Raw genomic sequence first — 12,973 nt, 5'->3', positions numbered from 1 at the left:
GGCCGGCGAGCGAGGGACGCGGTCCCTTTTGTGCGGGTCGGAGCAGGCCCCGCGCGCCGCGCCCTTCCCCCAGCGCGGCGGCTCCAGGCCCCTCAGGTGCGGCCTGCGCCCCTTGGTCTGAACCGGCCGGAGGCCGTGCGTTCTCGGGCCTGCGCTGGCGCGGTGCTGAGCCCCGGCCCAGCCCAGGGCGGCGGGGAGTGTTTTCAGGACTTGGAAGCTCTCTCAGACCGGCCTGAGGGCCTCAGGGACTGCGACGACCCGCAGGCCCCTGAGGGAGCTGTGGCCGTGGCCTGAGGCGTGGGTTCCATCTTCCGCTGCCCGTGCTCTACGGAGGCTGGCGCGGAAGGAAGATGGGTGTCCCCAGCCCGGGATGCCAGGCCCATCTTTTCCTTTTCTCTTAGATCCTTCCGGGAGGGGTCTTCGCAGTGGTTCTTTTTGAGATGCGCGTTCTCCCAACTGCCTCTCCACCCCCGGAGTGGAGACTAGGGTGACAAAGGCCATAGTGACTTCCCAGTCCTTAAAGTAATGTTCGTTATTGGGATGGTATTGGTCAGTGCCTCGCCTTTATGGGGGAGGGGGGTCTCGACGCAGTTTCCGTTACTGATTTAACCCCAGTTCAGGACCTCCGTTCATCGCCCAAAGAAACACTAAGGCTTTCTGTATCTATAAAGTTGCTGATTTCGTTTGTCCATGTAGAGTTTCGGCATATAGCCCTAGCTGGTCTGTAACGTCATATAAACCACGCCGGCCTGGGGTTTACAGAGATCCGCCTGCCTCTGCCTCCGGAGTGCTGGGTTTAAAGGCAGCGCCACCAAGCCACCCCACGCCTTTTTAGGAAATGTCAGTGTAGTTACTGAAGGAAGTTCCTTTAAGTCCACCGCTAAGGATTTATCATTTAAATAGAGTATTCATAGCGATCTGTTGCTGGGTTGATAGTGCGTTTAGTGCGTTTTCTTTCAAATGTTCAGTTGGCACTCATTCTACTTCTGGTTCTCATTTGGAACATGTCTTTAATATATCAGTTTCTCTAAACTAGCCTTTTGTTGTTTCCTTTCTTTATAGATATCTGCTGTAGAAGAGAAGCAAGTGAAGGTTTCCCCCCCTTGCATCATGGCTCAGTTTGGAGGACAGAAGAATCCTCCATGGGCTACTCAGTTTACAGCCACGGCGGTGTCACAACCAGGTCAGGCAACTGAGTCTGTGAGGGCTGTCTCAGTTGTGATTTAGTCTAATGCAGAGGACAGTAAAATGATTGGAAATGATTTACCCTTTATTTTTAAAGAAACTTTTGAAAATTAACACAGGAACAAAAACAAAACCGTTTATCCAGCAGTTTGAGCGCTTTTATAGTCTTAATTTCCTTTTTTGTTATTTGTGTCTTAACGTTTTTAATTTACGGAGGGACTTTGCCATTTGAGTCTTGCCGTTCTTTGTCTTCCACTGTACTTTATCATTTTCGTTGGCCTTTGATACACAGTCTTCATTAGCAGTAGTCCTTTCGTATGAGCCACCACACCCAGCTTATAGTTTTCAAATGCCTGAAGTTTCTCTTTTTTTTCTTTCGGGTTTTTGGTTTTTAGACAGGTTTGTCTGTGTAACCAGTAGACTTGGCTGTCCTGGAACTCACTCTGAGGACCAGGCTGGCCTCGAACTCAGAGATCCGCCTGCCTCTGCCTCCCAAATGCTGGAACATAATTAAAGTTGATTTAGCTGTGTTTTATAGATCATGAATTTATTAGAGAGAATGAGCCAACTAGCTGGTCCTCCTTCCTTGCTTCTGTCCTTCCTTCTCTGTGGTGCTGGGGATTTGATCGTAGTGAGCTTCAAATAGAATGCATTTTGTTTAGCATGTTTTCAGTTTTAAGAAGATACATTTTAGGCCAGGTATGGTGGCACACATCTCAAAACAACAAAAAGCAAAAAAACAAAACTTAAAACAGCAGCAAAAGAAAAAAGCCAAAATATTATAAAGTAAGTATATCTAATTTTTCTTTATTTTTTTCCTGGTCATAGTCATACATGCCTTTCATTCTGACATTTGGGAGGCACAGGCGGGTGTATCTCTGAGTTCCGGGACAGCCAGGTCTACACAGAGAGACCTTATCTAGAGGATGGGAGAGCTGGGTACACACACACACAGGAAATCAGAGATAAGTGAAATGAATTTAGGTTGCCAGTCTTGATGACAAGTACATTTACCCAGTGATCCTTCTCGCCGCCTTGTTGTGTATGTATAATGTATATGAGTGCAGGTAAGTGTGTGTGGAGGTTAGTGGCCAACTTTTGGGAGTAGGTTCTCTCCTTCCACAATGGGCTCTGAGAATTGAACCCAGGTTGTCAGACTTGTATGGCAAGTGATTTACCCCATTGAGTAATATTGCTGCTACATTTATAGTTTCAATTGTTTACATTTATGTAGAAATACTGACTATGAGAATTTAGTGCCAGGGACCTTATAAGACATGTTTTGGTAGTAAAGTGCTTACACAGTACCCACAAAGCCTTGGATTTGATTTCTAGCACCTCAAAGCAGGTGTGGTGCCACAGATCTGAAATCAAGCACTCACTCCTGTGGTAGAGGCAGGAGGATCAGAAGTTCAAGTCATACTTTATTGAGTTTCAGGCTACCCTTGACTGAAAGTGTTCTCTGTCTGTCTGTCTGTCTCTGTCTGTCTCTGTCTGTCTCTCTCTCTCTCTCTCTCTCTCTCTCTCTCTCTCTGTGTGTGTGTGTGTGTGTGTGTGTGTGTGTCGATCGTGTGTGTAGCCTGGGGGTAGGGGGTGGGTGAGATGGGTTGGTGGCTGGTGTTCAGTCCTTTAACGCCAGAACGTTTAGAGGCATTTAGGAGGTGGATTTCTATCAGTGTCAGTTCAGCCCAGCATGGTCTACATAGCAAGTTTCAGGGCTAAATAATGAGATCCTGTCTCAACCAAAAACAAACAAACAAACAAACAAAAACCCAATTACTAATAGTTTAAGGGAAAAAAATGTAAGCATCAAAGGAACACTTAGTTTCAAAATAAAGTCAAAAAAATTACTGCAGTTTTCCAGAGGCATAAATTAAAAAATAAGTAAGTAAAAAGTTATTTGTTACTTATGGTGGGGTTTCGTTTTGTTTTTGTCCCCCCCCCCAGGGCTTTTTTTACATGTGCAGGGCCAAGCACAGTTTGCAGCAGTTCTATACATGCACCCTGTAGATTGCAGGTCCAACCGTACCTGTCCACCCGTGGTTGTCCTCGTACAATTCCTACTGCTTTGATAAAGACTGTAACCAAAAAACAACTTGGCTGTGGAGTTTATTTTAACTATCAGGTCACTCCATCCCTCAGAGAAGTCAAGGCAGGAAGTCAAGTTAGGAACCTAATGTTCCACAGGTTTGACTATAGGCCTGTCATGGAGGAATTTTCTCAATTGTAGCTCCCTCTAAGATAACTCTAGTCAGGTTGACAGGGAGAAAATGCCAGGATAATTAGCCTCTTGTCAACTGGAAGCACAAACACATTGTTCTAATTATGGTTAGCATTGCTGTGATGAAACACTGACCAAGAGCAACTTGGGAGGGAAGGGTTTATTGGCTTACAGTGCTCATCCTTGAAGGAAGTCAGAACAGAACTCAGAACTCAAACTGGGCTGGAACTTGGAGGCAGAGGTTGATGCAGAGACCCCAGAGGAGTGTAGCTTACTGCTTTATTCCACATGACTTGCTCAGTTTGCTTTCTTAAAGAACCCAGGACTATCAGCCCAGGGGGGGCTCTATCCACAGTTGGCCAAGCCCTTTCCCCTCATCCACTAATTAAGAAGATGCCCTACAGGCTTGCCTACAGTCCAATCTTATGGTGGCATTTTCTAAATTGAGGCTTCCACTCCAGAGAACTCTTGTCAAATTGTAATAAAACTAGCCAGCAGATATATTATATTTGGTTGTGAGCCTAGCCTTTAACGGCTGAGCCATCTCTCCAGCCCCAGCAGATATATTATAAATCAGTTATAACTTTTTCTTCTTGTTTATCTCTGTGATATCTTATTGATAGCAATAGCTCACTATAAAACACACTTGAAACTTTTTCCAAGATGGTTTCTCTGTGTGGCCTATGTATGTATGTATGTATGTATGTATGTATGTATGTATGTATGTATGTATATATGTGTTATGTATTTATGAGAGAATGTTTTGTCTACATACATGTATCTGTGACTGTCTTGGAACTTTGTAAACCAGACTAGCCTCAGATTAGAGATCCATTTGCCTCTGCCTTTGGGTGTGTGCTACCCTGCCTGGTTTATAGTTTTCTAAGTACAGTACAGTCTTCAGCCCCAGATGACAAGTATTGAGAGGCAAAGCAAAACAAAGGTTTCACTTACTGGTTCTGATGTCTTATTAATCACAATCTATCCTTCAGCCCCACTGACCAGAACTACAGATTCTTAATACAAAACAGCACAGGAACACCCCTGACAGAGCAAGGACCTTCAATTTAGTGCCATACTATATAGTCTTGGCTTGCAATTTACTATGTAGAGTAGACTGGAGCTTGGACGCAGAGATCCACCTTCCTCTGACTCCCAAGTACTGCCCAAGTGCTAAGATTAGAGGCTTTTGCCTTTGCGCATGTGTATCTTTCTTGTAGTCTAGGTTATCCTGGTATTACTTTTCTAGCCTTTAACTACTGCCTCCATTTCTTTCTTTTTTTTTTTTTTTTTTTTTTTCTTTTTCTTTTTCTTTTTTTCGGAGCTGGGAACCGAACCCAGGGCCTTGCACTTGCTAGGCAAGCGCTCTACCACTGAGCTAAATCCCCAACCCCCCTCCATTTCTTAAGAGCTGGGATTCTAGGTATGTACTACTGCACCCTGGTTTTTTGGGTTTGTTTGTTTGTTTTTTCCTTGAGATTATTTTTTATTTGTGTGTATATATCAGTGTTAGTGAATGCCACCCACATGTGTGAATGCCTGTGTAGGCCAGAAGAGGGTGTCAGCTCCCTTAGAGCTGGAGTAGTTACAGACAGTTGTAAGCCACCCAGTACGAGTGTTGTGAACCCAACACTTGCCTTTCTGGAAGAACAGCAAATGTATGAGTGCTGCCTGCATCTATGTATATGTGGGACTTGTATGCCTGGTGTCTTTTGGAGGTCAGAAGAGGTACCCTGGAAATATTTTCCACTGGAAATCTGTCAAAGTCAGGTCCTCCCAGCACCTCCTCTTACTTTCTCATCTGCTTGTAGGTAAAACAGTCACTCTATTCTTTTACAATGTTGAAGATCAGGCTTCTACTTACCAAGCAATTGTTCTGTCATTTAGCTAGTTTTCTGCTCAAGAGTAAATTGTAGGTTAGTAAAATGGAAATTTTTTAAAGGTCTTGTCTATCTTTTGTTTTCTTTTGAGAAAGTCTGATATGGCCTTCTCTGACCTGGATCTTGTTAGCTTCGGCAAACTCTTGGTTGTCCTGTCTACAACCTCCTAATGCAGGGGTTACAGCCATTTGTTGCCATGTGTATTAGTTAGGGTTTCATTGCTGTGAAGAGACACTATAACGAAGTAACTCTTATAAAGGCAAACATTTAATGGGGCTGGCTTACAGTTTCACAGTGAAATACTTCTCCAACAAGCTCACACTTCCTTATAGTGCCACTTCCCATGGGCTAAGCATATTCAAACTACCACACCATGCTTGATTGAAAATAATTTTTATTTTTTGAGACTAGATCTTTCTATGTATCCTTAGCCGTCCTGGAACTTGATATATAGACCCAGGTGGATTCAGACTTAGAGAATCTGACTGCATTCTAGTCCTAGGATTAAAGGTGTGTGCCACCACTTCCAACTCTGACAGTCACTTCTGTTTAGACTCTGAGTCTAGATGAAGTTGGTTATGTTACTGAAGTGTAGGTGAGTAGAGCCAATTTTCCTTATATTTGCTATGGAAGTCATGGGAGATTACTTGGTCCGGAAACACGTAATCTTGGTCACTCTTCTCTCTTTTAATCTCATTGTAGCTGCACTAGGTGTTCAGCAGCCATCACTTCTGGGAGCATCCCCTACCATCTATACGCAGCAGACTGCATTGGCGGCCGCAGGCCTTACCACGCAGACGCCAGCAAACTATCAGTTAACACAAACTGCGGCACTGCAGCAGCAAGCTGCAGCTGTCTTACAGCAGGTGAGTCTTAAAGTGATGTCTGAGGTGATACAGTGATAGTCTACCTAGAGTTGCTGTCTGTTTTGTTCTCTTATTTGTTCATTCTTTTGTTTTTGAGACAGGTTGTCTGTATTGTTTATGTTTATCTTGAACACATGATGCTCCTACTTAGCATCCCAAGGGTTTACTAGTATGATTGTCTGCTACCTCTGTATTTCAACAGTGAACAATTGTAGACTAAAAAAAGCTATTGTCACAGGACACACCGTCAATCTCTGCAAGCTCTCTGCAGGCAGAGGGAGGCCGATCTCCCTAAGGTCGTGGCCAACCTGGCCTACAAATTGAGTTCCAAGTCAGCCAGAACAACTTTACCTGGTGGTACATACCTGTAATCTCAGCACGTGGGACAGGCGAGGAGGAGAATATTGAATTTGAGCCATTCCTGGAATACATAGCAGGAAGCTATCTGAAGACAAAATGAATTAAAAACAGAAAGTTTCTGTTTTTTACAAAGTATAGTTTTATCATCAGAAATTTTAAATTCTTTTGTTTGTTTGTTTGTTTGGATTTTGTTCAGTTGGTTTTGGGTGTTTGTTTGTTTGTTTGTTTGTTTGTTTTTTGAGACAGTGTCCTGGAATTCGCTCTCTAGATCAGGCTGGCCTCAAACTCACAGAAATATACCTGCCCCTGCCTCTTGAGCACTGGGATTAAAGGCATGTGTCACCACTTTGTGGCAGAATCTTCTTAAATTGGACATATATACTTAACCATTTTATGAAAATCCCAACTGCAATAGCTCACTTACTTAATTTTTACTTGAAATGTAGCTGGTTTAGAAAAATTCAGTGTACTTTTTATCTATATGTACATTATTTTGAGAATGAGTAATCTTAACCTTGCCTCCTTTAATTATCTTTTTCAGCAATATTCACAACCTCAGCAGGCCTTGTATAGTGTGCAACAGCAGGTTTGTATACTTTTTTGGTTAAAAAATGATTTAAAAACAACAATTTCCTACTTCCCCCACATTTAAGTGACACACTGTTTAAATTCCTTCTTTCTATCCACCTTAAAATATAGTTTCAAATCCTTTGGGTGGGATAGCAAACAGCTAATTCCACAATACACTTTTTCCCCTCACCCCCAGACAAATCAGCTTTTTAAATTTAAATTAATATAGTTATTTTGAGACAGTCACTGTATAACCATGGCCTGAGACTCTTCTGCAGACCAGGCAGATGCTGGGATTATAGATATGCACCATTACAACGGGCTCCAACTTCTTTATTTCTATTAATGTAGCTTAGTACTTAGTTACTGAGTGAGTGAGTTAGAAATGTTAGGTACGGGGTTGGGGATTTAGCTCAGTGGGGATTTAGCCCAAGGCCCTGGGTTCGGTCCCCAGCTCCCAAAAAAAGAAAAGAGAAAGAGAAAAGAAAAAAAAAGAAAGAAAGAAATGTCAGGTACGTGTTTTGAAGTAGTTGTCGGCGAGTCCTGCTAGTTATGGGTTGCTTTTCACAGTTTTTAAATAAATAGGCTAGTGTGTAAGACCAAGACCAGGGCTCTGGAGACATGGCTCAGTGTTTACGAGCACTTGCTGGTCCTCAGAGGGACTGGTTCAGTTCTCAGCACCCATATGGTGGCTCACAACTGTAACTTTAGTTCCAGAGTTGGATTCCCAATACGCGTGTCTGGTGGTTCACAAACATCTGTGAATCCCAATTCCCAGGGATCTTGATATGCTCTTTTGTCCTCTGCCACCACAAGGCATGCACTTGATGCCGTTATACATCCCAGGCAAAACACCCATGCACATAAGATTAAAGATAAAATTGACAAAGCAAGAACACCTCTACAAATCTCTGAAATACACATACCGATTGACCTTGTTTCTTTTTTTACTTTCAGTTACAGCAACCCCAGCAGACCATTTTAACACAGGTTAGTTTGATGTGAATTTCTTTCGAGCATCTGAGTTATTTCCATTGTAGTTTTTCAATAAGGATTAAAAGATAATTTGTTTGAGTTGTATAACCACATGTAATATTTATTGTTGGATAAAGATGGAAAGTATGCTACTGTATTCTGTGTTATGGATATGAAATGAATAGGCTTCCTATTTATTTATTTATTTATTTGCTTACTTAGGGTTTTTCGAGACAGGGTTTCTCTGTGTTGTCCTGGCTGTCCTGGAACTTGCTCTGTAAACCAGGCTAGCCTTGAACTCACAGAGATCTGCCTGTCTCTGCCTCCTCAGTGCTGGGATCAAAGGCATGTGCAACCACCTCCAGGTTGCTTCCGTTTATTTTAAAGGAAGGAATGAGAGATGGATGAATGGATCAGGGATGCATGGACGGATGGATAGACAGAACTTTAACAATCAATAGGAGGTAGTTTTTTCAGTACAAAACTGGGTATATGAAACTTCTCAGATAAAATAGAAGCTTTTTACCTTCTAATTCTTTGTACAGTTTTAAGTTATGAATCTGTTACTTCGTTTTTGTTTTTCTGAGATGGGTCTCTTATATCCCAGGCTGGCCTCAATTGGCTGTATTGCCAGAGATGACCTTGCATTTCTTGTCCTCCTGCTTCCAATTCCCTGGTGCCATGTTCTACAGTGTTTGGTTTATAAAGTGCTGGAAATCTGTGTCAGTTAGCTAGAGGACATATAGAAAGGCATTTCATGTCTTATTCTGTCTTCCGTCATAGCCAAGTGCATGTGATATATACATAGCATACCATTTTCTCCTAGCACTCGTTTGGCAAGCACTCTAGCAGCTAAGTTATTCCCCCAGACCCTGTTAATTTTTTTTTTCTTTTTTTAAATACGGGACTAGAGAGATGGCTGAACATGCAATTAAGAGGAGCTTGCTGCTGTTCAGGGGACTGACCCATGTCAGTTTCCGTCTCACAGCTGCCTGTAACTGGCTCTAGCTCCAGGAACTACCTATTGCCCTTTTTGACTACATTGGACACACATACACATACAGATACACACCCATATACATTAATAAAAATCTAAAGATCTCATAATATACTAGGATGCTGATGCCTTCAATCCTAGCATTTAGAGAGGCAGCGACATGGTCAATCTCTGTAAGTTTAAGGCCTAACAATTTCAGGCAGCCCAAGCTACAAAGTGAGACCCTGTCTAAAACAAACAAGCCGACCACCAAGAACACTTGTATTGAGAAGTCATCTTCCTTAACTACAGCATTACAATTGGGCCAAGCTTAGTGATACACGCCTGTAGTCCCAGCAGCGGGCAAGGGACCCCAGATTAGATGGCAGTTTGGGTTACATAGTTCTTTCTTTATAAAGCAAACAAACAAAAACTAAATTACTCTGGGTGCTCACTTAGTGTGTTTGAGGCCCCAGGTTTGATTATCAGGACTGACACACATTTGAACATACACCACAGAACAAGAATATAAGTTGACAAATGTTTAATTATTTTCTATTTAAAAATTAAAGTTACTCTTAAGTATGTGGTGGTGTATATTTGGATGCATGTCAAGATCAGAGGATAATTTGCAGGTCAGTTTTCTCCTATGTCAGTTCTAGGACGTGAACTCAGGTCGACAGGCTGAGCTCTGACTCATTTTCAATTCCTAACAAAATTTTCCAAGTGTGAAAGCTATAGTAGTGTCTTTCCTGAGAACCAGTTTCTCCCAGACTATGACTGAGAGCATTGGCACTGTAGGAAATTAAAGTGTCCTGAGACAGTAACTTTGGTCAAATTTAAAAAATATGCTCAGTTGTTAAACAGTGTTTAGGGCTTTAATAAGCCTTTACTAGAAAGATTGTTTAGTTGGCTGGTCTTTTTTGAGTTAGCATATCACATTATTTTCCCTTGCTCAAGCCTGTGTTACTTGAGCCTCATGGCTCAGCTTCCTATATGCTGGGTTTGTGGGCATTAGCCTCCATACTCGGGATCTGAGATTTGTGCATAAGTTTGTGTGCAAACACATATACGTGTTTGAGAGGGCAAGAGACAACCTTAAGTATTCCTTGGGGACCATCTACTGTTTTACTTTGAGATAGGATATCAGTGCAGGCTGGACTGGTCATCAAGCTTCTACCTCTCCAGCACTATAAATAATCCATAACTTGCCTAGTTGTTTGTTTCCCTGTTTCGGGAATTTCCTGTTGGTTTGGGCCATTGACTAGTGTAATGCCCGAGTGTGCGGTTATTTGCAAGACTTAATGTGATGTTGCTTTGTTTGATAGCCAGCTGTTGCATTGCCCACAAGCCTTAGCCTGTCTACTCCTCAGCCTGCAGCACAGATTACTGTGTCCTATCCAACACCAAGGTCCAGTCAACAGCAGACTCAACCTCAGAAGCAGCGTGTTTTCACAGGAGTGGTTACAAAACTACATGATACGTTTGGATTTGTGGATGAAGATGTATTCTTTCAGCTTGGGTAAAAACTTCATTAGATGTCGATTGATATATATATGGAGTAGTAACATTTTCTTAATCATGGCAAAAATTATAGTTTATAATTTTATTTTTAAATCAGTATGTTTGTACTTACGCCCTTTTTGATAAAATTGCAATGTGTTTGGGAATGTGGGGTTTACACACTTTGGGAGGTTGAAGGTGGGAGTTGGTTCTCTCCTGTCATGTGGATTTCAGGGATCAGGCTCAGTCCCCACGCTTGGGAATAAGTGCTAATTTCTTTCTGATTCTTTATAAATGTCAGTTAGGCAACAGCTCTGATAACACTCAAGTCCAAGCTTAGAATTAAATTAGAGATTAAGGTAAATTAAGGTGTTTTACACCTTTAATCCCAGCACTTGGATGGCAGAGGCAGGTGGACCTCTGATTTCTAGACTAGCCTGAGCTGCATAGTTCCAGAACAGTTGGGCTTTATAGAAAGACCTTGGCCTCAAAACAAACAAATGGAATAAGATATAGGTTGAATTTAAAAAATTGAAATTGGTTTTTACATATTTAATTCTGACTAATAATTTTTTTCTAAATTTGTGTGTGTGTGTGTGTGTGTGTGTGTGTGTGTGTGTGTGTGTGTGTGTTTCTGTATATGTTTCTGTATATGCAGGCCAGAGGTTGGCTTTGTTCTTTATTTTTCTCCATCATATATTTATTTTATGACAAGATCTCCCACTTAACTTGGAATTCAGCATCTCTGAGAGACTGGCTGTCCTTCAGGTCCCTGGGGTCTGTCACTGCCCTCCTAATCCCATGGTTACAGGTTTATGTCACCATGCCCAGTTTTATGTGGGTTTTTGGATTCAGTCTTGGCTCTTCATGCTTGTATAGCAAGTATTTCACTTTCTACTTGCTAGACTTGACAATGAATCCTTTCCTGCTTCTAAAAAATAAGTTGTTGGCAGTGGTGGTTGTTTTGAGATAGGATCTCATTGTGCAGCCCTAGCTGGCTTGGAATTTACTGTATATACTGTGTACAGGCTCACAGTGAACGCACAGAAATCCATCTGCCTTTGCCTCCTGAGTGCTGAGATTTAAGTGTTTGCTACCTTGCCTGGTCAAAGGACATTAATTAAGGTTTTGTTATCTTGTTTAGTTGCCTCCCCCCCCTCCTTTTTTTTTTTTTTCCAAAGGGTTTTACTATGCAGTCTTGACTGACTTAAAACTTGCTGTGTAGACCAGGCCCAGACTGGCCTTGAACTCACAGATACTCTGTCTTTGCCTTCTAGATGCTAGGATTAAAGGTGTGGACCACCCTGTCTGACAAATAGGTTTTCAATTGAAACAAAATTTAGTGTTCTGTTTTTCTTCTAATGTCTCTATTATCTTCCTCATTTTTGTGATAGCAGTTGCAGGAAATAGGATTTTTTTTCTTTTAAGATTATTTTTTTGTGTGTACATGAGGGAGTTGTTAGAGAAGTGCATGAACAGAGGAGAAAGGAAGACATTGGGGTGTCCTGCTCAGTCCCCCCCCCCTTTTGGTGTGGCAGGGTTTCACTTGTAGCCTTGGTGTTCTGGAACTCTGTATGTGACCAGACATCAGACTGGACTTGAATTCATGGAAGAGATCAGAGTGAATTCATAGAAGAGATCTGCCTGCCGCTGTTTTCTGAGTTCTGAGATTAAAGACATGTGCTGCCACTTCCACTCCGCCCTGCTTTTGAAACAGGCTTTATCACTGAATCTGGAGCTAGGCTAGGCCACCAAAACCCAGTGACCCCTCTAGCTCTCCTCTTAGAGCACTGCGTGTGGGCATGAGGAACCATGCTCAGCTTCTTACATGATTCTGACATGATGACTCAGGTCCACATGCTTGCCCAGCATAAGGCTGTGCCCACTTAACCATCTCACCTCGGGTGATTTTTTATTGAACTAAAAAAGTACTGTACTAGAGAAAACTACTTACTGATCAATATTTTCCTGTTGTTGGGCCGCCTTTTTTCCATTTTCTCTCTAAAATCTTATTCTTACGGTATTACAGCAAGATGGTTTTGTACATAGAGGAGCACTGAGAAAATACAAGGCAAATTGTTCCTGTACTTGAATCCTTCTGTTTACATAGATGAGAAGGGAAAATGTATTCAGCTGAAAAATGAGTCTTGGAGAGCTGGCTTTTCAGTTAAGGGTGCTTCAAGCTCCTGCAAAAGACTGTTGTTCAGTTCCCAGCATGCATGTGAGGTGGATCACAGCTACCTGTAACTCTAGCCCCAAGGCATTTGATTCCTCTGATTTCTAGGGCACCAGTTCACGTGAGCATGTCCATAACAGACCCCTCACATCATAAGGAGTAAATCTTCATGACTGCAAGATGGCTCAGCCGTTTAAAGCACTCGTTATTCCTGCAGAAGACCCGTGGCTAGCTCCCGTCACCTGTACTGTGGTTCCCATT

The 12,973-nt window shown here is 42.2% G+C and overlaps 1 protein-coding gene across 16 annotated transcripts in view; it reads left to right on the top strand.

The window, feature by feature from the left end:
- Window positions 1-12,973, top strand: part of Ccar1 (cell division cycle and apoptosis regulator 1) — a 42,610-nt gene that overhangs the window by 282 nt on the left and 29,355 nt on the right. For 9 of the 16 annotated variants that reach the window (NM_001108535.1, XM_063279308.1, XM_063279306.1 and 6 more), the window contains exons 2-6: window positions 1,063-1,183; window positions 5,989-6,152; window positions 7,054-7,098; window positions 8,040-8,072; window positions 10,362-10,555. In NM_001108535.1, the coding sequence (NP_001102005.1) occupies window positions 1,111-1,183; window positions 5,989-6,152; window positions 7,054-7,098; window positions 8,040-8,072; window positions 10,362-10,555 (509 nt within the window). In that variant the 5' untranslated portion in view covers window positions 1,063-1,110. The other 7 variants (XM_063279307.1, XM_063279311.1, XM_039098883.2 and 4 more) reach the window with 5 other exon arrangements.

This window comes from Rattus norvegicus, chromosome 20 (genome assembly GCF_036323735.1).
Source record: "Rattus norvegicus strain BN/NHsdMcwi chromosome 20, GRCr8, whole genome shotgun sequence".
In the NCBI taxonomy this organism is placed as follows: Eukaryota; Metazoa; Chordata; class Mammalia; order Rodentia; family Muridae; genus Rattus; species Rattus norvegicus.
The sequence above is the reverse complement of the archived record's forward strand: the minus strand, read 5'-3'. Positions and strand labels throughout refer to the sequence as shown.